The sequence below is a fragment of the Eulemur rufifrons genome, chromosome 2 (genome assembly GCF_041146395.1).
Source record: "Eulemur rufifrons isolate Redbay chromosome 2, OSU_ERuf_1, whole genome shotgun sequence".
Lineage (NCBI taxonomy): Eukaryota > Metazoa > Chordata > Mammalia > Primates > Lemuridae > Eulemur > Eulemur rufifrons.
The window spans coordinates 17,027,652-17,054,988 of record NC_090984.1 but is presented as its reverse complement, the minus strand read 5'-3'; the positions used below and the strand labels follow the sequence as shown (position 1 = coordinate 17,054,988).

At 61.0% G+C, this 27,337-nt stretch overlaps 1 protein-coding gene across 2 annotated transcripts; it reads left to right on the top strand.

The window, feature by feature from the left end:
- The first annotated feature begins 4,408 nt into the window (after positions 1-4,408).
- On the top strand, positions 4,409-26,798 carry FZR1 (fizzy and cell division cycle 20 related 1). 2 transcript variants are annotated; one of them, XM_069497618.1, is made up of 14 exons: positions 4,409-4,601; positions 18,175-18,271; positions 19,711-19,836; positions 19,928-19,991; positions 20,065-20,192; positions 20,884-20,966; positions 21,276-21,459; positions 22,109-22,174; positions 22,950-23,052; positions 23,140-23,324; positions 23,709-23,942; positions 24,246-24,350; positions 25,263-25,355; positions 25,616-26,798. In XM_069497618.1, exons 2-14 carry the CDS (start codon positions 18,203-18,205, stop codon positions 25,655-25,657), a joined length of 1,482 nt encoding a protein of 493 aa, XP_069353719.1. In that variant the 5' UTR covers positions 4,409-4,601; positions 18,175-18,202; the 3' UTR covers positions 25,658-26,798. The 2 variants fall into 2 exon arrangements, with proteins under 2 accessions (XP_069353719.1, XP_069353709.1); XM_069497608.1 differs by having other exon boundaries at positions 25,263-25,364.
- The last annotated feature ends 539 nt before the right edge of the window (positions 26,799-27,337 follow it).

Here is a 27,337-nt window from a genome sequence, read left to right as displayed (position 1 = left end):
CGTGGTCAGCACTTCTTTATCCACTTCTCTGTTTTATTTTTCTCCATGGCACCTATATTTCACTGTCCATTTCACGTAATTATTTTGTCTATTGCCTGTCTTCCCCACCAGAATGTACGCACTGAGGACAGAGATTCATGGATTTTGTCTGCTGTGTTCTCTAGTGTATGATACCGTGGTGCACTGGCCGACGGCTCTCTGAAAACAACGGCAACCCGCATTGGTAGCGTTTGCCAATTCCTCTCGTGTAAATATTCCCACCACAGGTCACTCACAAAAGCCCTGATATATAACACTTGGCTATGCTGCGTGTGGTGGCATGCACCTGTAACCCCACCTCCTTCAGAGGCTGAGGTGGGAGGATTGCTTGAGCCCAAGAGATCAAGTCCAGCCTGGGCAACACAGTGAGATTTCATCCTTTTTTTAAAAAATTAATTTATTAATTAATTTTTTTGAGACAGGGTCTCACTCTGTCACCCAGGCTAGAGTGCCATGGTGTCATCACAGCTCACTGTAGCCTCAAACTCCTGGGCTCAAGCCATCCTCCCACCTCAGCCTCCTGAGTAGCTGGGACTACAGGTGCCACCACGCCGACTAATTTTATTTATTTTTAGTAGAAATGGGGTCTCGCTGTTGCGCAGGCTGGTCTCGAACTCCTGACCTCAAGCGATCCTCCTGCCTCAGCTTCCCAGACTGCTAGGATTACAGGTGTGAGCCACCGCGCCCGGTCCTAACTTCTACTTTAAGACAACATTCTGTCATTCGCTGCACAGTTATTTATGGAGCACCTACTGTGTGCACCAGCCCATCCTAGGCACAGAAGACATAGAGCAAAAGACATGTGGAGCCTCATGGAGGCCACATTCTGATTATTTTTATTTCATGGCCTTCCCGTGTGTTTGAAAGCTCACTCCAGATAACCACCTTTTCAGCAGCCTTTGCCACTTTGCTAAGACACCAGCTTTTGGTCACAGTCGAGGCTCAGGCCAATGTTTACGGAGAGGACTTCCCCAGAACCGAGGGCTGTGCTGACTCTGGAAGGCTGCAGGGCAGGGTGCCAGGTGTGATGGGCCCCTAAGATGTTCTGGGGGACAAGATAGGCCCAGGGTGCAGGAAGCAGATACCAGAAGCCACACCCCAAAGCAAGGCCGTGGAAGTCAGAGAACTTGGCGTGTGGTCTCTGCAGATGTGAGGAACCGATAGCAGGAGGGAAACCTGCGCTCAGCCTGGACGTCTGCAGGTTCTGTCCCATGGCTCCTCTGTGCTCGAGCAAGGTCCCGGAGGCCAGAAATCTGAAGTCAGGATGTCTGCTGAGCTGTCCCCCCTCGGCAGGTTCCCGGGGAGGGTCCTTCCTGCCTCTTCCAGCCTCTGGTGCTGGCCACAATCCCTGGTGTTCTTGGGCTTGTGGCTGCATCACTCCAATCTCTGCTTCTGTCTTCACGTGGCCTCCTTCCCTACGTGTCTGTCTGCGTGTTCTGTGTCTGAATCTCCTTCTCTTATAAGGACACCTGTCATTGGATCAGGGCCCACTCCAATCCAGTATGATCTCATCTTAATTGCATCTGCAAAGACCCTCTTTTCCAAACAAGGTCACGTTCAAGGGTACCGGGGTTAGACCTTGAACGTGTCTTTTGTCGGGGGCGGTGGGCGAGGGGGAGTGACAGGATTTAGCCCATAACACTGAGTTATTGGTCCAGTCTCAGTTTGGGCATCCAGGAACCCTTGCCTGGTCCCCGGCTCGAGCCTGCCTGAACAAGAGACATCCCGCCTCCCGCACAGGACACCTGCAGCCTCCATTCTCTCTTAAGACACTCTGCACAGCACGCAGCATCGATCTATTGAAGGCTTACTGGGCTCTGTCTCCCCTTTGGACGTCTATTCTGCCAAAATGTGAACCTCTGCTAAAATAGGAGGAATAAAATAGGAATTAAATGATGCTCTTCGTAGGTGGAAACAGAGAGAGGAAAAATTTGCCCAGCAGTTTGGGGACAAAGTAGAGGCAATTTTGGCACTCGTCGTCTCAGGCAGAAAATTTAGGGGAGGGCTGAAAAACTCCGTAAACAAGATAAACTACAGTCTAAGGCAATTATTTTTGATTTTCAAAATGAAAGTTACATTGAGAGCATTATGGAGTCTACGCAGTTGTAAGAAATAATGCAGAGGCCAGGTGCAGTGGCTCATGCCTGTCATCCTAGCACTCTGGGAGGCTGAGGCAGGAGGATCGGTTGAGGTCAGGAATTTGAGACCAGCCTGAGCAAGAGTGAGACCCCATCTCTACTAAACATGGAAAAATTAGCTGGGTGTGGTGGTGTACACCTGGAACCCCAGCTACTCGGGAGGCTGAGGCAGAAGGATCGCTTGAGCCCAGGAGTTGGAGGTTGCTGTGAGCTAGGCTGAAGCCATGGCACCCTACCCAGGGTGACAGAGTGAGTCTCTGTCTCAAAAAAAAAAAAAAAATTTATTTCAACATGTAATCAAAATCAACAATTATTAATGATGTAGTTTATATTATTATTTTCATACTCAGTCTTAAAATCCCATGTGTATTGGCCACATACAGCACATCTCAACTTTGGTACTAATTTTCCCTGGAAATACTAGATCTCTAGTTATATTTTATAAAATTTCACAGTGGAAAGAGTAAATTCACCTGTTCCAGATGTTCCGAGCATGCCTAATAATTTTCCAAGAACTGAATCGAGTATTAGGTTCTTTCTATTTACATTTGAATTACTTCACTTTTAAAAAATTAAAAATTCAGCTACAGAGTGGGACTATCCACATTTCAAGTGCTCTATAGACACACCTGGCCAGTAGCTGTCATATTGGATGGTGACGATATAGAATATGTCGTCTTCATGAAAGGTGCAGTCCTTTCTTTCAGGTCTTTGTCCAGGCATCACATAGGCAGGGAGACCTTCCCTGACCCCTGTGTCTGAAACTACAACCCCTTGCTCTCCCGTTTCTGTTTTGATTTCTGCGTTCCTCAGCTCCAGGAAAACAGGAACTTTTAAATAACAGCTTTATTGAGTTATAGCTCACATACCATACAATTCATCCACGTAAATTGTATAATTCAATGGATTTTAGTATAGTCAGAGTTGTGCAACCATCACCACGTTAATTTTAGAATATTTTCATCACCCCAAAATAGAAAGCCCCTATCCCTCCCTCACTCCCCATCCCTCTCCCCCAGCCCCTGGCAACCACTAAGCTTTCTTCTCTATGGATTTGCCTATTCTGGACATTGTATATAAATGGAATCACACAATCTGTGGTCTTTCGTGTCTGGCTTCTTTCACCCAGCATGATGTTTTCAAGGTTCATCCACAGTGTAACGTGTCGGTGCCTCATGCTTTTTTCTTGTGAAATAATGTCCCATTGTATGAATGGGCCACTATCCATTCATCAGCTGATGGACATTAGGGTGGTTGGCACTTTTTGGCTATGATGCATAATGCTGCTATGAACATGGGTGTACGAGCTTTCGTGTGGATGTATGTGTTTATTTCTCTTGGGTAGGTACCTATGCGTGCGGTTGCTGTGTCATATGGCAATGCTATGTTTAACTTTTGGAGGAACTGCCAGACTGGTTTCCGCAGCAGCCACCAGCAGTGTACGAGGGTTTTCGATATCTCCACGTCCTTGCCAACACTTTTCTTTCTCTTTTTTCTTTTTTGTCTGTACTGATGTGTTTTGTTTTGAATTGTAGCCACCCCGGTAGGCGTGAACCGGTATCTCACTGTGGTTCTGATTTGCATTTCCTGAATGACTAATGACGTTTAGCATCTCTGCAAGAGGGTAGCGGCTATTTGCATATCTTTTTTAGAGAAACGTTTGAGTACGCAGAGGCTCTGCCCATTGTGTCTGTTTTGTCCCCTGCTGTATCCTTGGGGCCTGCAGGAGCACCCAGCAGGCGCCCAATACGTGTTTGTTGAATTAATGAATGAATGACTGTCTCCGCGGTTAGGTATGTATGTCCGGGACACGCCCCTGGTGTTGGGTCTCATTTGTGCCCATCACGCGCGTGTGTGCCCGGCTAAGGTCTCCCTTGTCGTGGGCCCGCCCACGGGCGCCGGATTCCGCGACCGTCCCCAGTTAAGAACCACGCCCTCCCCCAGCAGAGCCACTTCCGCCTTTTCCTCGCAGCTTCAGTCCATTTCCGGCCGCGGTTGCCCTTGGCAACGCGTGGCGCCGCGCTTCCTGTATTGATTCGAATCGCGGGAGACGTCACGTCCTCCCGAGGTGCTCAACGCGCGCAGGCGCAGTCGCGCAGAATGGGCGTGGCGTGGCGTGGGGATCTGGGGCCCGGGGGGCGTGACCGGGCGGGGCCGCGGCACGCAGCACGCCGACGCGGGGGCGTGGCCCGGCGGGCGGGCGAGGGGGCGCGCGCGCGGCCAGCCGGGCGCGCGCGGCGGAGGGAGGGAGCCGGGAGTCCGCGGAGCAGCCAGCGGCGCCATATTAGGGACCGCGGAGCCCGGGATCCCGTCCGCGGCGGCCGCGGCCGGGCTTGGGGGAGCTGCGGGGGTCGGAGGCGGGCGCGGCGCGGTGCCGGGAGAGGCGGGGCCGGCGGGAGCCAGCGGGCGACGAGAGCGAGCCAGGTGAGGCGGCCGGGGTCGGGGACCCGCCCCCTGGGCCCGAGGCGGCGGGGTCGACCGCAGACCCCTCCAAACCGGGCGGGGAGCCTGGCTGCGGCCCCGCCCAACTCAGGCCCCTCCAGGAGCCCACAGCTCCTCTGAATGCCGCCCCCCGGGCCGAGCTAGGCCCCGGTGACCTCAGCATCCCCACCTCCCGTGTGAATCCCCAAAACCGAGCGTCCCCCCAGGTCAGGCCCTGTCATGACTCCCCCAGCCCGAGCCACCTGCAAGCCGCGACCTCCCCCTGCAGTCGTCCTCCCCCATCCTCCTTAACCCAGCAGGCTGAGCCCCGACCCCCCAAAGCCAGGCGCCAGGGCGCCCCGGGCCGGCCCTCTCCCCAGCACGGCAGACCCACATTCTCCCGACCCTGGTTGTTTCTCTCTGGCCTGTCATCCTTGGGTCTTCCAAATTCGAGCCCTCCGCACATTTGCACCGGCCCCAATAGCTGAACCTGTTGTGACTCTCTTGCCCAGGCCCCAACCTACCTTTCACCCCAAGAAAGTGCAGTCCGAGTCCTGGAGACCCGGAAACGAGGAGACTGAAGGTTGGGACCCTGTGTGTCTGGGGTCACCATTGTATGCACCGCCCAGTTCCACTGCGGTTTGAAGGCATACATGTCCCGGTCCCACCTGGAGCCCCTGCTTTCTGCTCCTCCACCATCCCAGAGTGACCCCCCACTAGCCTCGATACCCCCTGAAACCCAGCTTTCCCATTTCAGGGGTGATCCCACCAAAACCTGAGACAGCCTGCCTGTGCCCAACTCTCCCCCTCCCATCTGAACCTCCAGCCTGTGTATTCCCACAAACACAAGCTCGGCCACCTGAGTTCCCCGAAATGTGGAGGGTACCCCAGTCAGAGCCTTCTTCCCCTACTGAAACCTGTGATTTGCCACCCATCTTCCAGACCTGTCCCCACCCAAAAGCCTGAGACCCAGCCACATGCAGATGTTTGTTCAGCCTAAACTTTTGTTTTTTTTTCCCCGTTTTATCTGCCCCAAACTCATCCCCAGGCTCAAGAAGCAGATCCCCTCATCCCTCCCCAGTCCACTGGGCGATGACCTCATGCCTCCCCATGGTGAGGGACCCCCCCCACCCCCCCTCCCCACCCCGCGGGGGTGATTTAGGTAGAGAAAAATCATCCACCCAGAACACACACAGCCACCCCTGGGATGGGGACAGCCCGGAGGGACTTTGAAGTAGAAGAGGTTGGGTGGTCTCTCTTGGGGGTGGGGGCTAGATTTGCATGCTATGAAAGCAGGTGACATCCTCTGGGGACGGTCCCCAGAGTGGATGTATCTGAGGCCGTTTGTCATGCAGAATTTCTAGTGGCCTTCTGTGTCAAGGGCCCTGTCTGATTTGGCAATACCAGATTGTCACTTCCTTCGGAATTCCAGGGTGGAAGCAGGTGTTCTGGCTGCCGGTGCCTTTGGTGCCTTCAGTGCCTTTCCTGGAGAGTGACGTTGGATTGCAGAGGGTTTTGTGATGTTGGGTTGCAGAGGGTTTTGTGATGTTGGATTGCAGGGGGCTTTGTGATGTTGGATTGCAGGGGGCTTTGTTAAAGACGCAGACTGCCCCTTCGGAGACTCTGCCCCTTCAGAGACCGGGGTGCTCTGGTCTTGGGAGACTCTTGGCCAGATGACGGATCCTTGCTTTGCTGGATGTGGATGTCTCAGCAATGCTGTGGTGACCAGTTTGCTCCGGCGACTGTTTCCCAAGTAAAAGATCAGAACTGGTGCCCTGGCTGAGAGAAGGGGTTGGAGGCTGGGGTGGGGGGAGCGGGGGGCAGTACCTAGAAGTGAACGAAAAAGGCTGACAGGTCTTGGGAGGTGGGTCTAGGTGACTTTCAGACCCGCCCTCTAGTGCAACAGGAAGCCCCTCGCTGGTGCTGTTTGTTGGGACTCCTGGCCAGATGGGGTTTTTGTATTGGTGACTCTGGATTTGGGGAGGTCCAGAATGGGATTGGTTCTGGGGACCTTTTGCTTGGTGTCACGTAGAGGAATGAGGATCCAAAGTCTTTCTGTTTGTAGGGCCGATCCCAGTGACTGTTGGCCAGGGTCAAGATACAGGGACTTGGTCTTCTAGGAACTGGCCAAGTCACAGTATCCTGTAATTCCTTCTCCTGGAGCAGAGGTCCTCGGCCGGGCCAGTTCTGTTCCCAGGAGACACTCGGCAGTGTTTGGGCTCGGGGTGCAGCTCAGCACCTCACAGTGCCCAGTGCCCACCACAGAGAACCATCCGTGCCCAGTGTCCTCGGCGCCAATGGGGAAAGGCCTGGTCTCCATGCTGTCCCCAGTACCGCACAGTGCCCCGGCAGGGCTGGAGCTCCCAGTGCTGGCTGAGGGGTGGGCAGATGGGTGGACTGAGGGCGAGTCGGGCCCTTGCTGGGAGCTGACACGGAACTGGGGTGCCCACTGAGCAGGGAATGGGGTATTTGGTCTCCCCTCTCTTCTGCCCTCGACAGCTCCCTCTGGGCACCTCCTACTTGTCACCTCCACCTCTCACTGCCCTGCCCACACCTCACGTTCACCCCTGCAGAGCCCACCCTGTATGTGTGCCTATGGGGACAGCAGAGCGCTGAGAGCTGCCTCCTGGATGCCTGTGTGTCCAGCATGTGCTCTGGTGGCCACTGGGCTCAGCACAGACCCAGAGCCCTAGTGGGGCACTGCAGTTTTCGTCCAGGGACGTTCATGTCCTCAGCAGCCATTGGTCTCCACGTGCCTTGGCAAGTAACTACTTTCCTTTGCCTCAGTTTCCTCACTTGTGAATGGAATGAGAGGCACTTTGCTTCGCGCCTGGCCTTGCTTCCTTTAGTCACTGAAGCATCACGAACCTGGTGGTGCACGCTTCGCCCAGAGAAAAGCAAGACCCGCTGTCGTGGCCACTTGGTCGGCTGTTCCTTCAGCCTCCTGCATGGGACCTTCTTTTTCTATTTTATTTTTAAAACTTATTTAATTTTTCCTGGTAACAGCTTTATCCTGATATAATTGTCATGTCACACAACTCACCCGTTCAAAGTGTAAAATTCCGTGGTTTTTATATATTCACAGACTTGTGCAACCATCACCTCTAATTCTAGAACATTCTGATCATCCCCAAAGGAACTCCATTCCCTGTCAGCAGTCACCTCCAGCCCCTGGCACCCACGAATCCACGTCCCGTCTCTGTGGATCTGCCTGTTCTGGACATTTCACATACAGGGAGTCACACACTGTGTCCTTCTGTGTCTGGCGTCTCTCACTGAGCAGATGTCCTCAAGGTCCATCCACGCCGTGGCCTGTGTCAGAGCCTCGTCCCTTTTCATGGCTGAGTGATAGTCCACGTGTGGACGGACCACCCTGTGTGTGTCCACTCACCTGTCCGTGGACACTGTGCTGTTTCCAGCCTTTGTCTGTTGCGAGCAGAGCTTCCAGGAACAGTTGGGCACTGGTTGTTGTGTGGGGGCTGGTTGCTGTTGGGGACCCTTTTTCTTGCTCTGTGACTTGGGCGCCAGCACCCCCGTCTGCACCGTGTCCCTGGGAAGCCTGGCCCGCAGGTTCCTTACCTCTTACTTGCTCCTGAACTCCAGGCCCATGTGGCCAGCGTCCAGTTGCCATTTCTCCTGGGTGTTCACAGGCACCTCAGGTTGAGAGTGCCCCGAGGAGGTCACTCTGTCCTCAACCCCGCCCCTCCCCGGGACCCTTCCCCTCCCTGCCCCAGCCCTATATTCAGGTACAAAAGTCTCATCCATCCTGCCTACCTGCGTCTCACACTGGGCCCTCCTCTCCCTGTCCCCACCATGTCTTAGGACCTGGACAGGGCAGTCATTGTCCCCCAGTCTCTGCCACACTGCCTGGCCTCCATACCATACCACAGTGAGTCATGTGTGCGCTGCCCACCCCAGGGCCCGGCTCGGGGGACCTACCCTCTGGCCTGTCCACCTTGCCCTCTCTCCTGCCCCAGAGCGTCCCTTCCACCCCAACCGCTGCGCGGCTCTGGAAAGCAGCCGGCCTTTTTGCACACACTCTCTTCCGTCAGGAATCTTCCCTCGCCCAGATCAGATTTGGCCCGGGAACCACCACATTGAGATCCCTCAGTGAGGATCTTGTTGCCGCCAGGCCCAAAGGCTACCGGGTGGGCGGGTGGGAGATGGCGGGCACGGGAAGGATGGGTGCTGGCCGGAAGGGCTCTGTCTGCTCTTGCTGGAGGGCTGGGGGCGGGTCTGTTTGCCGGAGGAAACAACTCCTCTCCCAGGGATTCCCCCAAACCGGACCTCGTCCACCTGCGTTGACTCTGCCCCTCCGTGGGCACAGGGCATCGTCTGGAGACATCCATGGTTGTCATGACTGGGGTGGCACGGGGGGTGGGTACAGGGAGGCTGCTCAGCAGTGCCCAGGACAGTACCCCCCCCACACACTGGCAGAGAGCTATGGGGCCCGAGTGTCTGCAGTGCCAGGGACGGCAGAGTGGGGACCGGCTGCCCCGGGGGCAGGGTGAGCCCCCGCCCTGCAGGCCTGTGCAGAGACACAGAAGAGAGGCCCTCAGGGACCTCTCGGGGCTCAGTCCGATCCTCTTCTGTCCCGGTCCAGCCTTGGGAGTCGGTGCTGCTCCGCACACGCATTTCCTTCCCTCCTTCCTTTGCATGGGGCGTGTGTGTGTTCTGGCTGCTGCAGACCCAGATGTCCTTTTGCTCTGAACCTCCCGCCCAGTCCAGCGGGGTCGTGGGTGCTTGGTGGTGCCCAGAGGCCAAGGAGAAGCAAGGTCAGGTTTGACCTTTGGTGTCACCGGAAGGTGTGAGGCAGCAGCTCTGGCAGGGCAGGCTGGCAGTGAGATCCCAGGGGTGGGATTCTCATCCACCTGCCGCCTGCGTGCCCCGTGGGGACAGCAGCTTCAGCTCTGCTTAGCAGCGCCTGGGTCAGCGCCTGGAACCCTGGCAGAGGTCAGTGGGGAGGAGGCATCTACTGGCTGCGCGAGTGAACGAATGAATGAAAAGGCGATGAATGTGTTCCTGGGCCCGGGGGCCAGGCCTCCCTATAAGTTATTGGCCTCGTAGTGACTCACGTGGGCACCCAGGGAAGTCCCCCGATGCTCATCTGGGCACAGCCGTCTTTGGCTTCAGCCACTCCCGGCTGCGTCTGTGCCGACTGTGGAGGTCGGGGCGCCAGCTCAGCTTGCTTTTCCGCAGGGTGGGAGGCCACTCCTCACGGGGCTGCCTCTGTATATTGGCTGTCCCCAGGCCGGCCCGGTTCTGGTCCAGAGTCGACCTCTCCATTGGCCCAGGCCACCCTTGAGACCACAGCCAGCCTCCCTCGGGGAGCCCCTTGACTGGGGACATCCTCCCCCTCTCTGGGGGAAGTCTGTCCTCACCAACAGGACAGATGGGTGGTGTGGTCTGTGTCTAGGAGGTCACTGGGGCAGCTTGGTGGCCACCAGGGTGCCCTCGAGCCACACAGCCCACAGGCACTGCATGGATAAGGCAGCAGGAAGCGGGCCTGGGGACCTGTGTGTGCCTGTCATTGAGCCAGCAGGACCAGCCACCTCTCACTGAGCACCTCCCCTGGGGCAGGTCGCCGCTGGCTACCCCTCAGACCTACCGATGGCACAGCTGTGCAGGCGGGCAGTGTTGTCCCCACTTGGCAGATGAAAAGATTGAGGTCCCAAGAAGTGAAGCTACCAAAACCATGTGGCCAGAAAGGATTGAGGCTGGGACTCAAGGCCTGGGCTGGCCCCTCCAAAGCCCCTGCTCTTGCCAGGGACCCTGCCAGGGCCTTGTTTGGTTTGGGTCCTGGGAGCGAGAAGGGTTCCGCAGGGCCGAGGGCTGCGCTTGGTGGACGGCATGTCCTGGTGCGGGGCTCATGCCACTTGCATGGTCTCCCCTTAATGACATTGTGGACCCAAGGGGATCCAAGTGCCGCCCCAGAGACTCATCTCGATTCATCTTCTGGGAGGGTGGCTGGGAAGGAGATTGGGGGACAGGGTGACGCTGAGAAAGCTGCGTTTCACGGAGGGCGCGTGGGGCGCAGGAGGCAGGCAGAGCAGGGAGCTTGCAAGCCCATGACAGCACGTGGACGATGGCTGAGAACAGACCACAGGCCCTGGGAGGAAGGGGCCCCGAGGGGAGGCGGCTGGGCCTGGGGTCTTGCAGGTGTTGGGGGTGCCTGGGGCTGCCCTGGTCTCCCAGCTACCCGGGCTCCTGCGCCTGGGAGCCCTCAGGAGCGCTTGGCACAGAGGATTCTGGTACCTGTGGAGGGTTGTGCCCAAGCCCCACCCCAGCCTCTTGTCACTGTGGCCCAGTGATCCTTAATTGGATGCTTCCTGCTGAGCCATCGTGTGAAGCTCCAGCTGTGACAGGGGAGTGTGGGGTCTGAGCCTCTGCCTGGGAGCCTCATACCTGTAGGGCAGGGCCAGGGAGTGGCAGCAGGTCCCTGTCCCAGCGCTACCCTTGCTGGCTACGCAGTGACTTTGAGGCTGTCTGCGGTGACTTTGAGCCTGAGATAAGACAGCCGCTGCCCACAGGGCTGAGGACAAAAATGCAGCACAGACTGTGTGGCCCGTGGTGGGCGCAGGCGGATTCGTTTCTGTCCATGTCCCTGTCCGTGTTCTAGTGCTCCGGCTGCTCCCCGTTCCTCCTGTCTGCTCCGTGTTCCCGTGGGTATCAGACGCCACCTCGCCTGTGAGCATTGGCTGAGGAGGGGACTGGAGTTACCCTTGCTCAGGGGCGGTCCCGCCTCCAGGGTTGCTGGACAGTGTCTGGGGACATCTGTGGTTGTCACGACTGGGGGAGCTCCTGGTGTGCAGCGGATCAGGGCGAGGGACAAGGCGCTGCTTGGCACCTGCAGCCCAGGACGGCCCTCCCCAGAGCGTGATCCGGACAAATGTCCGCAGGGCCGAGGGGACACCCCAGTTTACATCACCTCACAGTCAGCCGCAGTGCGTGAGTCACAGAAGAGCTACTGTTGGGACATTTCGATTCTTTTGTTCATCGAACAGCCTGAAAAAATATAAAAGCCGCAGGGACCAGTTTTTCAAGCTAAGCAAGACCTTGAAGGAGTCAGGATTTGGCTGAGGGCTTCTAGAACCAGCCTTCTCTGTTCTTGGGGATGTTCGGTGACGGGTGAGAACTCTGGGGACTCATACCCACGCCCTGTTGACACATCGATGCTCCTTCCACTTTCCAGCCCCGGTTGGGGGCCTCCAGGACAGGCCGCGAGACGACACGCTGTGTCATCCGTCCCACACAGACAGCCTCCTCATCTGGCTCCGTTTCCTCTTTCGTAAGGTGGGGCTGGGGAGCTTCCTGCTCCGCGACACTGGGGGGCTTGGCTGACTCCAGGCCCAGCCCACGCGCTCTCCACGTCTCACTCATTCAAGCCTCCCTGGCCTGGCCTGGCCTGGCCGTAGAGCAGGGTCTGCCCTGTGGCCCTTGGACACTGGGACCGGAGGCACTGGGGTGGGCCGTCTTGGGCACTGCAGGTGCTGAGCAGCGTCCCTGCCTCCACCTGCCCCATGCCAGGAGCTCCCCACAAGTGTCCCCTGGAGGGAGCAGAATCACCCCAGGTGAGACCCCCCCCCCGGGTGAAGGGATTCCACGGACCTCCAAGAGACTTGGCAGGTACCACGGTCCCCTGCCCTGCCGAAGTCCTAGGAGGCTGCACTCGTTTCAGTCCACACTGGATGGGGGAGGGAGCGAGGAGGGGAGTCCCAGGGGCTGGGGGTCCCCAGTCTGTGCTGTCTGCCCCATCGGGAGCTTGTCCTGGTGTCTGGTATGAGCAGGTGTAACTCAGGTTCCCACATACTTATCCCGGGGTCTCCCTCCGCGCCAGGGCCTTGTCACTGCTCTGCTGGGGGAGCAGGGTGAGGCTCGGAGATTGAGGGCTTGTCCCAGGCGGTGGCAGCAGGGCCTCCGGGCTCTTCATTCTGGGGGCTTCAGGGTGAAGGGTGGACCTTCCCTTGTGAGCTGGCTCGGTGGGTGTGCGAGACCCCCAGCAACAGTGCCCTGGGGATGGGCAGGCGGAGCCCAGCCTGCAGGGGCGGCCATGTGGGCAGAGTCGCAGCAGCCCCCCAGCCGGGCACCCATGGATGTGATCACCAGGTCACCCCCAGCGCGTGGCGAGGCTCCTTGTTGGCGCTAAACTCCCTTGATCTGGTTGGAGCCTTTCCGCTCGGCTGCACAGGTCGCTGTCTGTGCTCCGTGGTTACCAGTGGACAGCGATAAAAGATACTGGTTCATCTCACTCGGACGGCCGCTGTGCAGCGAGTGAGCGAGTGCTCTGTCTGCTCCGTCTCTGTCCCTGGGCGCCAGTGTGCACGTGACAGAGAACGCAACAAAAGCAGTTCCTTCCTCCCTGTCTTCTATCGTCCCCACCCCTGCCCTTGGCTAGTGGTTCTCTCCAGAAGCAGCCTGCTCCACGCAGCGACAGGTCCCACAGCCCTGCCGCCCGCCCCTCTGCGGGACGTCTCTTCCCCGTGTCCTGGCAGCGCAGCGAGTACCCCTTTGCACACGCGCCTGGAGTTTCTAAGGATAAATTCTTAGAAGTAGAAATAGCGCATCAAACAGGATGTGCATTTTTTTTAGAATTTTGGAAGCAATTGCCAAATCGTCCTCCTCCAAAGCAGTAGCGGTTTCATCCCCTGCCAACAGTGCTCGCGGCTGCCTCTCCCCACGCCTTGGCCAGAGAGGGCGTGTCGCCTTCCCTGTCCGTAGACCCTGCGCCTGACAGGTGGGAAAGTGGTGTCCCGGCTGCGAGGGAAAGGTGAGTGTCCTTGCCGATTTGGGCTCTCCTATGGGTGGCAAATATTTTCCCCAGTTTTGTCATTTTTTTTTTTTTTTTAACTCTGTTGGTGGTGTGTTGTGCCTTGCAGACACTTAGTTTTTCCGTTGTTGAATTGGCCACCCTTTCAGACCTCATGGCTTTTGGGTCTTTTGTTCTTCCTGTAGCACAGGCAGGTGGGGCTTAGAGGAGGTGGCCGGGGAGTCCCTGAGCTGAGCACTGCAGGCGCTGGGGTGTGGGGCCCCAGGAGGTCCCAGGCCCAGGACGCAGGACTTTCCCTGCGGCTGCCAAGGCTCCGAGAGTCCTGGAGCCCAGTGGGTGCTGAGTTCATCCAATTTCAGCAGATACGAGGCCAGAGGTTGTTGAGGTTCAGGAGCCTGAGAGAGGCCCCCGCCAGGCCAGCAGCAAGGGCCAGGCGCACTCCCAAGTCGCATCTGGATGTGGAAGGTCAGAGCCTGTGCCTGCGTCCCAAGGGCCCCTCTGCGGGGCGCTGGGTCTCGGGGAGGTTCCCCTGCTCGGGGCCCTCAGCCCCATCTGGACGCTGTGTCCCTCTCGCCCTCACTACAGCAGCTGGTTGTTGGGGCCACTTTTGAAAATGCGCTTCCTGGTAGCACGTGCTGCTGGGGAGTCCTCCTCACCTGGTTCCTTGACCTTTGCCCTGTGGATGGGACCGTGGCCCTTGGTGCCAGGCCTGGGGTGCTTTGTAATGGGTGTGGTGGATGAGCCGCCTCCCCGACAGATGGGGCCACCAGGAGTCAGGGGAGTTGGGGGCTCAGGGAAGGGGGGGGAGGCAGGGCTGGCTGGGCCTCCTGCAGGAGCCGCACGGGGACGGGGTCGTGCAGGGAAGGCCTCTGGCCATGGTGAGCACACACATCAACAGAGATGCATCCTCTCCAGCCCTGCAGGCCAGAGGCCATCACAGGCCTCATGGACTGACATCAAGGTGTAGCAGGGCCCGTCCCTCCTGGGGGCTCCAGGGGAGAACCCGTCTCCCGCCTTTCCCAGCGTCTAGTGGCCGCCTATGTTCCTTAGCTCGGGGCCCTTCCTCCCCCTCCAGAGCCAGCAGCGCAGCGTCTCCCAGTCTCTCTGCCTCCGACCCTCTGCCCCCTCGTGGGAGGACCCTGTGCCGTCACTGGGCCCCCGGGTCATCCAGGGTGACCTCCCATCTCGAGGTTCTTAACTCCATACCCCCTGCAGAATCCCTGTGTCTGCGTGAGGTGACGTGTGCACAGGGTCTGGGGTGAGACCCCCACACTTGGGACATCTGGATCGTCCCTGACTCTCAGCAGCCATGTCTGTGAATGGCGGGTTGCCCGCGGCTGCGCGGGGCTCATGAGCTGCCTGCAGCGGCCAGGCCTGGGTGGGCTGACGGCGGCGAGGACCTGCTGGGCAGCGGGCGGAGGGCCACCTCCCTGCCGCTGCATGTTTGCTGGGCTCAGCGAATTCAGCGCTCGGCCCTGGGACTCTTGGAGTCGTGGCGGCAGCTCCGGAGCTCCCACTGGGTGCACTGGCCTCCGTCCCCTGCTGCGGAGCCACCGCGGTGTTTGGGGCTCTGCTTGGTTTCTGGTGCGCAAGGTGGAAGGCTGCAGTCTGGGCCCTGCCATCGGTGAAGCATGTTTCCAGCTGTTTCCCCACCTGTGACCACGGCTGATGTCCACTCGCGTGCAGCCTCGACCTAGCAGTGCTGACCAGTGCGGACCACCCAGTAGCCCCCCAGGGTGGGTTTTCCGTAAAGCGATTCTGCTTTCGAAGGTGACGTCTGCCCCATGGTTTTCTCTCCGTTCCGTGGGTGCGTGTGGACGCACGTAGACCCCAGCTCCTCTCAGCATCGGTCCCACAGCCTGTGGGACACAGTGGGGGGCACCCCCGGCCTCTTGGGGCACAGCATAGTTGACTGGAAGGACCCTGGGAAAATGTACCACTGGCAGGCTGAAATTTCTAGAGCTTCTCTGTCCAGCCCCCTCCTGGGGCTCAGTTGTGTTTAACGCTTGGCCTGGCGCTGTGGCTGTGAGGTGGCCTGGCTTTGGCCTGGGGAAACCATCCCTCAAATGGGTATGTCCACTGGGGACAGACCCACAGGTCTCTTCTCAGCCCAGGTATGGCCAGTGTGGCCCCAGGAGTGGTCACGGGTGGTGGGGGCCCATGGTGGACCCCTGGGCGCGGCTGGGCCTTTGGGTGGGGCGGGGCGTGGGCAGTGTGTGTGGGCTGGGGGCTCGGGAGGTGGGAGGCAGCCTCCATCCACATCCTGGGACCAGGACCTGGGCCTTGGATTGAGCCACATGGGGGTCTCTGGGGGCTCCAGCCGGGGAGGGGGTGCTGCAGCTCAATTCCCAGCAGAGCAGGCGGCCTGGTGTCTGTGAGGCCCGGGTGGAGGAGCCACAGGGCAGGGGCCCCTTTCCATGTCCACCCGATCCTGGGCCGTCGCTGCCCCACCCTGGGGCTTAGTGTCATCTGCCCGAGGGGTTGTGCTGGTGTCAGGGTCATGAGGCCGTGCCTAGGGGCACGAGATACACAAAAACGCAGTAACACGGGACTGCTGGCTGCACACTGCTGTCCCTCGGAGTCTGATTGGCCCTGCTGTGGCCGAGGCTGAGCATCCACCTTTAGGGCCTGCTGGTGTACCGGGAGCCCTGTGTGCAGAGCGGGGCAGCGCCGCCCCAGGGGGACCCAGCAGGCTAATGGGACGATACAGCCACACGGTCCACAGCCCTGCTGCTGTAGGACCAGGAGCTCGTCAGAGAGGCCACTTGGGGATGTGAAAAAAGGAATTGGCCAGTCTCCTTGGTATCAGGATGTAGTTCCCGAGATGACAGGACAGCAGGGAACCTGGGTTTGTTCCCCACCTGGTGGTGCCAAGTAGTGCCTTCCTGGGTGTCTGGATTGTACAAAGCAAGTGTGGCCTCTGCTCCCGTCTCTGTGGACCTGCCTGTTCTGGACATTTCACACGGACGGAGTCACACACTGTGAGTCCTTCTGTGTCTGGCGTCTCTCACTGAGCACGGTGTCCTCAAGGTCCATCCACACCGTGGCCTGTGTCGGAGCCTCGTCCCTTTTCATGGCCTAGTGATGTTCCATGTGTGGGTGGACCACGTGTGTTTGTCCACTCACCTGTCGATGGACACCTGAGCTGTTTCCACCTCTTGGCTGTTGCGAATCGAGCTGCTGTGACCGTTCAGGGACAAGTTTCTGTGTGGGCGTGTACTTTCTTGGGTGTGTGTCTACTAACGGGTGGAATTGTTGGGTCGGTTGAGGAACTAATGCCAGAGGGTGTTACCAGGGGCTGGGGAGGGGACAGGGAGGGGACGGGGAGTGGGTGTTTCATGGGGACAGAGCTTCAGTTTGGGAAGATGAGAAAGTTGTGCGGGTGGAGGGTGGTGACATTGCACAGCAGCAGGAGTGTGCTCAACGCCGCTGAGCTTTGCACTGGAGAATGGTTAAAATGATAAACTTGGTGGTACGTATTTTACCACTTTTTCTTAGAAGGGCACGTGCTGACTTTACCATGGTGCTACACGTGGGAATTGTAAACTTTTTTTGATCCGTTGCCAACCTGGGTGCCCACGTGGAGGCTCAGGGCCTGGAACTGGGGTGCCAAAGGCCCTGGGTGCCATTGGGCTCCCGCTAGAGGAGCCTAGGTGTTGGTGGCAGATGACAGGCCACAGGAGCCACCCAGGGCAGCAGGACAAAGGCGCTGGAGTCCTCCAGGCCCCTCTGTGCCAGGCTGTGCTGAAAACTCCCACTTCATCCGAGCTCCCCCGGCTCTGAGGCGGCCCCCCAGGTCACACAGGGCTCTCGGGCCTTTCTGTGAGGGCCAGGCAATCTCTGTGGCAGCTCTGTCCTCGGAGCCCACCGTGCGTCAATCAGACTTTACTTACAGGCTAAGTGTGGTGGTGGCACCTGTAGTCCCAGCTCCTTGGGAGGCCAAGGTGGGAGGATCAGCCAGGAGTTGGAGGCTGCAGTGAGCTGTGATGACGCCACTGCACTCCAGCCTGGGCGACAGGCGAGACCCTCTGCTACTGGGGAGGCAGGCGGTGTGCGTTTGGCTGTCGGCGGGGGCCTGCAGACCCCTGATGTCAAGAGCACCGTGTCGCGGCCGCCTTCTACCTGCGTTGGGGGGCTCTGTCCTGGAACCGGCCAAGCCCTTCCTACCCCAAGCCATGCGGACCTGCTCTTTCCTCTCTAGAATGTTCTTTGCGGGTCTCCTTTCCAGCACTGTCTTGAGGCCTAGACATACATGCCGCCTCAGGCCTTCCTGGCTTGGGCAGAGCCCGAGGGCCCGGGACGTTTCCTCCACTGTAACCGGTGTGAGCGTGGATTGTCCACTGGAGGCCGACGTGCCTGGGCGGTGGCCTGGTCTAGCCTGTCCCCCGGCCCCACATGGGGGCTCCCCCACTCACGTACTTGCACGCGTGCCTCGTGGGTTGTGGCTGGCACGTCAAGACATCAGGGCTGCCATGCTGGGGAGGGGGATCCTGGCTGGGACCACCTTGACTCTTTCCCGCCCCCTCCCCCCATTTCCCTCCCCGGACCCCAGGGCAGAAAGCCGCTTCCCCTTTGCAGGAGGAGGACGAGGCGGGGGCTGTGTGGGCTGGAAGGTTCTGCGGGCAGCGAGGAGGGGCCGGGGCAGGGCGAGTGGAAGACTGGCCCAGCATGAGGGAGGGGCTGTGGGAGTCCCCCAGAGGGGCCTGGAGAGCCCAGCTGGTGCCTGCGTGAGCCGCACTGGCTTCCGGGGGGTGCTGCTGCCTGTCCCGCAGCTGGCCCTGCCTGCTGACCCCTCCCACCGCCCCGCAGGCTGACCGCGGCCGGGCCCTGCCTCGCCATGGACCAGGACTATGAGCGGCGCCTGCTCCGCCAGATCGTCATTCAGAACGAGAACACGATGCCCTGTGTGAGTACCTGCCCCGAGCGCCGGTGGCACCTAGGCCCTGTGCACCCCTCCCCCTGCTGCGGGAGTCCCGCAGCCCATCGGGTGCCCACCCGCCTTCGTCACCGCAGGGCTGTGAGGGGCGCCAGTCCACCCCCAAGGCCGTGGTCAGGGTTGAACCCGCGCTGGAGGGACCAGTAGGTGACAGCTCAGCGTTGGGGAACTGGCCGAAACCGCGCGTGTGTTAGGTCGTGACAGGAGAGGCGGAGGAGCCTCCCAGACTGGAGGGCCACAGAGATGTGACGGCGGATGTGACAGTGACCCCAGCATGGAGTCTGTGTTCATTCCTGGGGCTCCCCACAGAGGCCTGAGGACGGCGGCTTGAATAGCAGCCGTGTGTCCATCCGCTGCGGCCCCCGCGGGCAGACGTCCAGGATCAGGGTGTGCGTGGGGGCCGAGGCGGAGGCTGCCGTGACGTGGGATCGAGCCACTGCAGCCTGGGGGCCAGAGCAACACCTGTCTCTTTAAGAAAAGATTAGGGCTGGTCTGATGGTACTGGGTTATCAAAAGTTACTAGTATTAGTGTCACTAAACCTGGTATACAACACATGCTGCCCCCCCCCCCCCCCCGCTAAATTTGACTATCTTTAAAAAAAGTTAAAAAAAATTTTTTTTAAAGATGTGCACGGCCTTGGTCCCTCCACAGCTTCTCGGGGTGCCAGGCGTCCACTGGCCATGGCCACAAGGTCACAGTCTCTGCCTCTGTCCCATGACACCCTCCCCCGTCTCTGTCTGTATTTCCCTCTCACATTGGTGACCATGGTTGTGATTACACGTGCAGGGAACCCGTGCCCAGATGAGGTTCCATTCCCAGGGCGTGGGCCTCAGCCCTCCAGTGTGTCCTTAGGGGACACAGCACACAGCAGACCCCTCCTGGAGAGAAAGGACACCTGGGACAAGTGGGGTGGGAGGCTCGGCGGGGGCCCCGGGCCTGGTTCAGGCGGGAGGGTGGTGGGCGAGAACGTACTGGTGTTGGGGAAGCAGGGGTGAGGGGCGGCAGACGCGCAGGGGTGAGGGGCGGCAGACGCCCAGGGGTTCCGGGAAGAAACGTTCTGTGTCCCACACCGTTGGCACTTCTGTCTGCAATGCTTCGGAAATCGCAAAGCCGCGTGGCATCCCCCTGGGAGAGCAGTCGGGGCCTCACCAGCCCTGCTCTTGGGCTCTGTCCCCCACCATCCCGCGCCCCTGCCCTGTCCACCCTCCGGGCCCTGGAGTGGGGACAGTGTGCCTGCCACAGGCCTGGCACCTCTGGGGACCTCCAGCACCCAAGTCACTGACCAGAATGCTCGGCCTTCACCCATTGGGTTTTCACTTTGTTCAGTGGCCAAGAAGAGAGGCTCGCCTTGGGGTCCGCTCTGGGGGCTCCAAGGACAGAGAACGAGCCCCTCCCACCTTCGTCTCAGGTCACAGAGATGCGGAGAACCCTGACACCCGCCAACTCCCCAGTGTCATCACCCAGCAAGCACGGAGACCGCTTCATCCCCTCGCGAGCCGGCGCCAACTGGAGCGTGAACTTCCACAGGATCAATGTGAGGGCGCCGCGGGCAGGGTGTGGGGACACCCCAGGGCTGGGGACAGTGGGCACAGCATCCCTTCCCGCCTTTTCCCTTCCTCCCACAGGAGAATGAGAAGTCACCCAGCCAAAACCGGAAGGCCAAGGACGCCACCTCGGACAACGGCAAAGGTGAGGACCTGAGCCCGCCCAGCCCCTGCAGCCTGGCCCGCCCGCCCCGCCTCACTGTGCCCGGTGCCCGCAGATGGCCTGGCCTACTCCGCCCTGCTCAAGAACGAGCTGCTGGGAGCTGGCATCGAGAAGGTGCAGGACCCGCAGACCGAGGACCGCCGGCTGCAGCCGTCCACGCCCGAGAAGAAGGGCCTCTTCACGGTGAGCCCGCGGCCTCGGGCAGCAGCCTCCCAGCTCTGCCTCCCCAGCCTGGGCCCAGGCCCTGGGGACCCGTCAGGAGCACTGTTCCTGGCCGCAGCCCAGCCCCAGCCAAGCCACCCCCTCCCTAGCTGGCCGGGGCAGGGATCTCCCCTCCCTTGCCAAGCTGGGGTACCCAGCAAGTGAGCCAGGAGGTGGGGGCGCAGGAAGAATCCAGGCCCAGCGTTTCACGTTTCTTCCCCCGGCAGCAGTGCTGTGTGGGGGCCCGAGTACCAGGGACAGGGCCCTGCCTGGGGGAGGCCAGGTGTCTGGACACACAGCCCAGGGGGCGCCGGGGTCCTCTCTGCAGGAGCAGGAAGTCCTCACAGAGCACCTCCCGCCTGCCCCCGAGGTGGTCGGGGGCCCGAGGCAGGGTCATACGCCCAGCATGGGCCCTCGAGGGCGGGCGGCGGGGCTGGGCCACTCGAGCAGAAGGCGCTGGTGTTCGTGGTCACTGCAGGGTGGACGCCTCAGAGCAAGGCCCGGTCTGCTCCTTCCTGCTTGGAGCGCCGCCCTGCGCGGCTTTGGCGCCTGGCTGGGCACGTGGGCTACAGGGTGGCTGGCGAGCGCCCCCTCCTCACTCGCCTGTCCCAGGGCACGGGGGGCTCGGGGGCCGGGGCTGCGGCACCGACTCAGCCAACACGTCCCGCCCCAGTACTCCCTCAGCACCAAGCGCTCGAGCCCTGACGACGGCAACGACGTGTCGCCGTACTCCCTGTCCCCCGTCAGCAACAAGAGGTGAGTCCAGGCACCTCGGCAGCAGGTCCCTGCAGGTCCTGGGACAGGCAGGGTGGGGCTGCAGTGGAGCCTCCCAGGAGTGGGTCCCCTCGTAGCAGAGGGGCCCAGGCCCAGGGAGCCATGGTTAGTGGCACAGGTGTGCCAGGCCCAGAGGGGGCCCAGAGGACCCCGTCACTGAGGACACGCTGTGGCCCGGCAGCACTGGTCTCAAAGACGGGTGGGGGCAGCAGGGAGGACATGTTTTCTGTGCATTTGCCAAAAAGCGACACTAACGCGTTGGCTGACGCTGCCATGCCGCTGTGTCTGCAGTCAGAAGCTGCTCCGGTCTCCACGGAAACCCACCCGCAAGATCTCCAAGATCCCCTTCAAGGTCCTGGACGCGCCCGAGCTGCAGGACGACTTTTACCTGAACCTGGTCGACTGGTCGTCCCTCAACGTGCTCAGCGTGGGGCTGGGGACCTGTGTGTACCTGTGGAGCGCGTGCACCAGCCAGGTGGGCACCTTGAGCGCGGGGTGTGCGTGTGCCTGTGCTCTGGGGGCCTGCGTGGCAGGTGCCCGTGTCGCTGTGGGGCTCTGGAATCGGGGCAGCGCCTGGTTAGCCTTTCCTGCCACTCTGCCCCCGGAGGCTCCAGGGCGGGTGGCAGGTGCGGGCAGGGCGTCTCCACGTCCCTCTCTTCTGGGGCCGACGTCTGTGGTGGCAGGGAGTCCCCACCGGAGCCGCGGCCTCTGCCCCGATCAGTAAGAAGTGGGAGGTGGGCGTCCTGGCCTGCCGAGCCCGTGATGGCTGAGTGGCTGCTCTCCTGGAGTGGTCACCGGGCACAGGGGCCTGCTGGTCCCTGGGGTGGGTGTTCTCAGGCTCAAACCACACAAGGGGTCTCACGAGAAGGCACGCGGAGGCCTTGCAGAGGGAGGGCCGCGTCCGCCTGCGCCTCAGCAGCCCATGGCCTGCATCTGCCACCGCTCTCGGCACGCTCAGGCCGTGCAGGAGTCCCCAGGCTCAGCCCTGTGCTGGCCAGCCTGGGCACCCCTTGGCCTGGCGCAGTGACTGAGGGAACAGACGGATGACAGTGGGTGGTTGGACAGTCCGGGGCCTTGAAGGACCAGCAGGCAGCACATAAGCCGACACTGACCTCTGCCCCCAGGTGACCCGGCTCTGCGACCTTTCTGTGGAAGGGGACTCAGTGACCTCCGTGGGCTGGTCTGAGCGGGTGAGTCCAGAGGGCTTGGCCCCCGCCGGGCAGTGCTGGGACACCCAGAGGAGCCAGAGCGTAGCCCGAGACCTCCAGGGTCCAGGCACAGGCGCACGCACATGTCCCCACCTGTCCCTGCCTGGGCTCGCTGCTGGTAGCGAGGGTTACAGTAACCGCTGGGGAAGGGCCAGCGGGGAAGCAAAGCCCGATTGCTGGAGATTTCCTTGTCCAGCCGCGATTCAGCTCCCCTGGAACTCCACTTTCAGCGGGGACGCTTGGGTCTGGGTCATTTGATACTGTGAGAACGTCCAAGCAGCAGAGAGAATGTTACAGTGCAGGTCCGTGTGCCCCGCCCAGAGCTGCCCTTGGCGCTTAACGCTGGCTCTGTCCCCTCCTCGCCATCCGTCCGTCTTATTTTCTGACACCTTCAAAGTCGGTTGCAGCCGTTCGCACTCTGCCCCTCAGCACCTGCGTCACAGGGGACCTCAGTGCCCGTTCGCAGTTCTCTCCTTTCTGTGTGAGACGTGCACACGTCCAAGTGCGCAAGTCCTGAGTGTGTTGGCCGGACTCGGGCAAACCCACACACCGTGTGCCCCGGGTGCCTGTCACCCCGGAAAACTCCGAGGAGGGTTTTAAGCTTCACCCACAAGGACGTGTGTTCAAGATTGTTTAGGGAAACCGCCCCAAGGCCCTGGCGAGGGCAGATCCCAGGGCCACCAAGGCCTGGCTGGCTGCAGGGTCCCCACGCTGGGGCCTCATGCCCACTCTCTGCTGCGCCTTGCTTCCATCCCAGGGGAACCTGGTGGCGGTGGGCACACACAAGGGCTTTGTGCAGATCTGGGACGCCGCCGCGGGGAAGAAGCTGTCCATGTTGGAAGGCCACACAGCGCGCGTGGGTGAGGAGCCCTGTCCTGGCGGGCTGGTGGCTCCCCCGGGCCCAGCTCTCGAGGCCAGGGCTCACCCGCCTTCTGCCTGGCCCCCAGGGGCGCTGGCCTGGAACGCCGACCAGCTCTCGTCTGGGAGCCGGGACCGCATGATCCTGCAGAGGGACATCCGCACCCCGCCCCTGCAGTCAGAGCGGCGGCTGCAGGGCCACCGGCAGGAGGTGTGCGGGCTTAAGTGGTCCACGGACCACCAGCTCCTCGCCTCAGGGGGCAACGACAACAAGGTACGCACCCCAGGCGAGATCGCCACCCCACATGCAGCCAAGGCGTCCCTTTCCCCGGGTGCTGTGCCCCGTGCTGTGGGGACTGTCCCTCACACTGCTGGTGACAGGGGGTGGAGGGTGCTCTGCAGCAGGTCAGCCAGGCTCTGCCCCTGGCGGCTGTGCGGCCTTGGGCTTGTCCCTCCCACTGGGCCAATCCTGCAGGATTGCACAGGGTGACAAGAGTGTGCCCCTAGGGGTCCTCGAGGGAGGACCAGGAGGGGCTAGAGGTGGGGCCTGTGCCACGGGGGCGAAGGGGCTGCATCCTCCCTGTCGGGGGCCAGCCTGTAGGGCCACAGCTCCTCGGGTCTGGGGGTGTCCCCAGGCCTCACAGCCCCTGTCCCCCAGCTGCTGGTCTGGAACCACTCGAGCCTCAGCCCCGTGCAGCAGTACACAGAGCACCTGGCGGCCGTGAAGGCCATCGCTTGGTCCCCACACCAGCACGGCCTGCTGGCGTCCGGCGGCGGCACGGCCGACCGCTGTATCCGCTTCTGGAACACACTCACGGGGCAGCCGCTGCAGTGCATCGACACGGGCTCCCAGGTGTGCAACCTCGCCTGGTCCAAGCACGCCAACGAGCTGGTGAGTGGGGCGTCGCGCAGATGCCAGTCGGCCTGGACGTCTGTTCCGCCCTTGGCACCTGACGGCCGTTCGCGAGGAAAGCGTTAGTGTGGCTCAGCATGGGGCAGGGCGGAGGAGGCCGGCTGAGAAGGCAGGAAGTTGTCAGGGACCCAGACCCTGGGCGCATCGTGGCCTCGCCGTGTCCCGCTCCTCCAGGGCCCTGGCTAGCGTCTCTGAGCTCTCACGTGCACTCGGTGGGAGTTCGGGGCAGAGGGCGGCCCCGCCTCGGCCCGGCCTGACCGCCTGCCCCCTCTGGCCACCCAGGTGAGCACGCACGGCTACTCGCAGAACCAGATCCTCGTTTGGAAGTACCCGTCCCTGACCCAGGTGGCCAAGCTGACCGGGCACTCCTACCGCGTCCTGTACCTGGTGAGTCTGTGTGGGGTGGCTGGCGTGCAGGTGCCCGTGGCCCACCCTCTTCTGCAGGGGAACTGTGCTGGGTGCAGCGTGGGCGCCTGGAGGCGGGCAGCGACGTGGCAGGTTGTGTCTCAAATGTCGGTTTTGTCATCAGTTTGATTTTCCCCCTTTTTTTTTTTGGAGACAGAGTCTCACTCTGTCACCCAGGCTGGAGTGCAGTGGCGTCATCATAGCTCACTGCAGCCTCCAACTGCTGGGCTCACGCGAGCCTCCTGCCTCAGCCTCCCCAGTAGCTGGGACCACAGGTGCTACCATCATGCCTGGCTGATTATTCTATTTTTAGTAGAGACAGGGTCTCACTCTTGGTCAGGCTGAGTGGTCAGGGTTCGAGGTCAGGTCTCGAACTCCTGACCTCAAGCGATCTTCCTGCCTCGGCCTCCCAAAGTGGGGGGATGACAGGTGTGAGCCACCGCACCAGGCCTGGTTCTGTCGTCTTCATGAATGTGCTTTACCAACGTCCCCGCCCTGCTCCTTGAGAACCTGCATTTACTTTTTTTTTTTTTTATTTTTCACCAAAAGAGACATGAAGAAAGCCAAAAATAATGTACATTTGGCCATTCAGGTAATCTGCGTGGTCGTCTCACAAAATGACCGTGTGCACGTGGCTGGGACAGGGCAAAGGGGGTGGCCCTCGCCCCCAATGCCGCTCACTCTCCAAGGTTTTGTTCTTCCCAGAGAAAACGCCGTGAGCCGAGTCAGCGTGTCTGGGTGATCTGTGTGTGTCGACCCTTTGCGTTTGCACAGAGTTGACCGTCCCTCCCTACAGGGGCATCCTTTGTGCCTGGGGGAAAACGCTGCCTCCTTGGCCTCTGCCCGTGCGGCCTGGGGGGCCCTGCCTGAAGCTCAGCCCTTTCCCGTCCACAGGCGATGTCCCCTGATGGGGAGGCCATAGTCACCGGTGCTGGGGACGAGACCCTGAGGTTCTGGAATGTCTTCAGCAAAACCCGTTCGACAAAGGTAAAGTCGGTCGGTATCACAGTGCCACACGCCCCCTGCTGCCCTGTCCTCTCGGGCACACCTGCCCCCCGGGGTCCCCCACCTCCACGCCCCTGACCTCACACCCAGGTCATGGGCAGGGGCACCCAGGGAGCAGCAGGGCAGGGCGGGACGGCGCCTCCCAGTCACCCTGGGGGCCAGGCCCGCAGCCTCAGTTTCCTTCCAGGCAGCCCTTCCCCCCTGGGGCTGTGGCTCAGCCCGACCCTCCCGTGTGTCCACAGGAGTCCGTGTCTGTCCTCAACCTCTTCACCAGGATCCGGTAAACCTGCCGGGCGGGACACGTGGCGCCAGCTGTCCAGGGTTTGGAGACCCCCAGCTGTGCTCGGCTTGCATGGACCCTGCCTCCCGCACAACCCCAGAGGGGCGGCCGGGGCGGGAGCTGGGCCTGGAGAACCCTGGAGTCTCATTAAACGCCTGATTGTGAGCACGTCGCCGGTGTTTGGGGTGGGCCCGCGGGGGGCTCCATCTCCTTCCCGAAGGCCAAGAACCACCGTGGGTGGCCGCGTGGCCCTGGTCGGACCATTTACACCCGGAGCAGGATGGATGCCCCAGACCCTCGCCTGCCACACCTGTCACCTGGTCGGGGCTGCATGCCTTTCCTGGAAGCCACCTCTGCCCACGCGCCTGGGACAGACAGCTGGACACGGGGGCCTGGCACCCCGGCTGCCTCTTCACAGACGCGGCCCTCCGCCAGCCCAGAGCCAGGTGGCTGCGGGGGCCTGTGAGCCCACAGGCGCCGGTGCATCGAGGGGCCCCAGCTGGGTTGGAGGCGTCTTTGCTGCCATCTCTGTGGTCAGCGCCCGGGCAGGGTCGCGGTTGAAGCGCTATGTGGAGCGACGCCCGCGGGCAGCAGCCCCAGTTGGGGTCCGAGCGTCCTGCTGGGCCGTGGCCCTCACGCCGGAGGAGAAGCTCTGCAGAGGGACTCGTCCTCCAGGAAAGCAGAAGGAACCCGTTGGCCATGCTGGCTGGAGAGTGACCTCATCGTGTCCCCAGTGGGGTCCAGCGTCCTCCTTCCCCGAGCCAGACTCGAGTTCCCCGTGCTTGCGGGTGGCCAGGGTCCCTTTGAAGGCGGCTGGGTCTGAGTGACCATGGGGGCCTCAGCGTCCTCGGCTGACTTGTGCTGTTGTGTCCGTCTGTGCCGGCGCCATGGGGAGGTCAGGGCAGAAGGATTGGGGGGCCTTGGTCCTTCCAGAAGCTTCCTGGGCTTTCCCTGACACCTGACGCTCAGATACTGGCTTATGCTCCCTGTTCCCGGACAGCAGGCAGGGGTGAGACCGACTGTGGGGTGGAGCAGGCGGGTGTGTGCATGTGTACATACGTATTTGTGACTTTTCTTTGGACTTCCATGTTTTTGTTTGAGGCTAGACAGCGAGGGGCTGGGACCTGCCGGGCCTCCCCCTACCCCCACCCCCACCCCCACCCCCACCCACCCGCTGCTCCTGGGGGCCGGGCCACCGGGCAGAGCCTGCTGGTGTAGAGGAGGCAGGTCGCTGCACCCCCAGGACGACTGGCATCCACCTGCGCGTCCCGCCCCTCCTGCCTCGGCAGGTCGTGTGTACATAGGAGGTGTGCGTTTGATTGGTCTAGTCTTACTGTTTGAGTTTTTTGTTTTTTTTTTTAACAAGAAAACAAACCTACCTTCCCCTCACTCAGCCCCGGGCATTGCTGGGAGCCTCAGAGCTGCTGTCGGCAGGGGGCCTGGTCGGCTCTGAGTGTGGGACCCGCACGGGCCTCTATGGGACCCTCCCCTGGGCTCAGAACCACTGCAGGTCCCGACGCAGGAGAGGGCGACACACTTGTCGCCTTGGCGGGTGACTGTGGCTGCAGAGGCGGGTGGCGGGTGCCCTGCAGGACAGACGGAGCCTTGTTTTCCATGTAATGCAGTGTCACTGTCATTAAACAAGTTGTGGATTCATGCACAGCAGGGCTGGCTGGCGTCTGTG

What these genes read in the sequence shown, in the direction of transcription:
- FZR1 (XM_069497608.1), top strand. Translation starts at nt 18,203, where the DNA reads ATGGACCAGGACTATGAGCGGCGCCTGCTCCGCCAGATCGTCATTCAG. An exon ending in CACCTCGGACAACGGCAAAG is followed by an intron (nt 19,992 to 20,064) that starts GTGAGGACCTGA and finishes CGGTGCCCGCAG; the next exon opens with ATGGCCTGGCCTACTCCGCC. An exon ending in CCAAGCACGCCAACGAGCTG is followed by an intron (nt 23,943 to 24,245) that starts GTGAGTGGGGCG and finishes CTGGCCACCCAG; the next exon opens with GTGAGCACGCACGGCTACTC.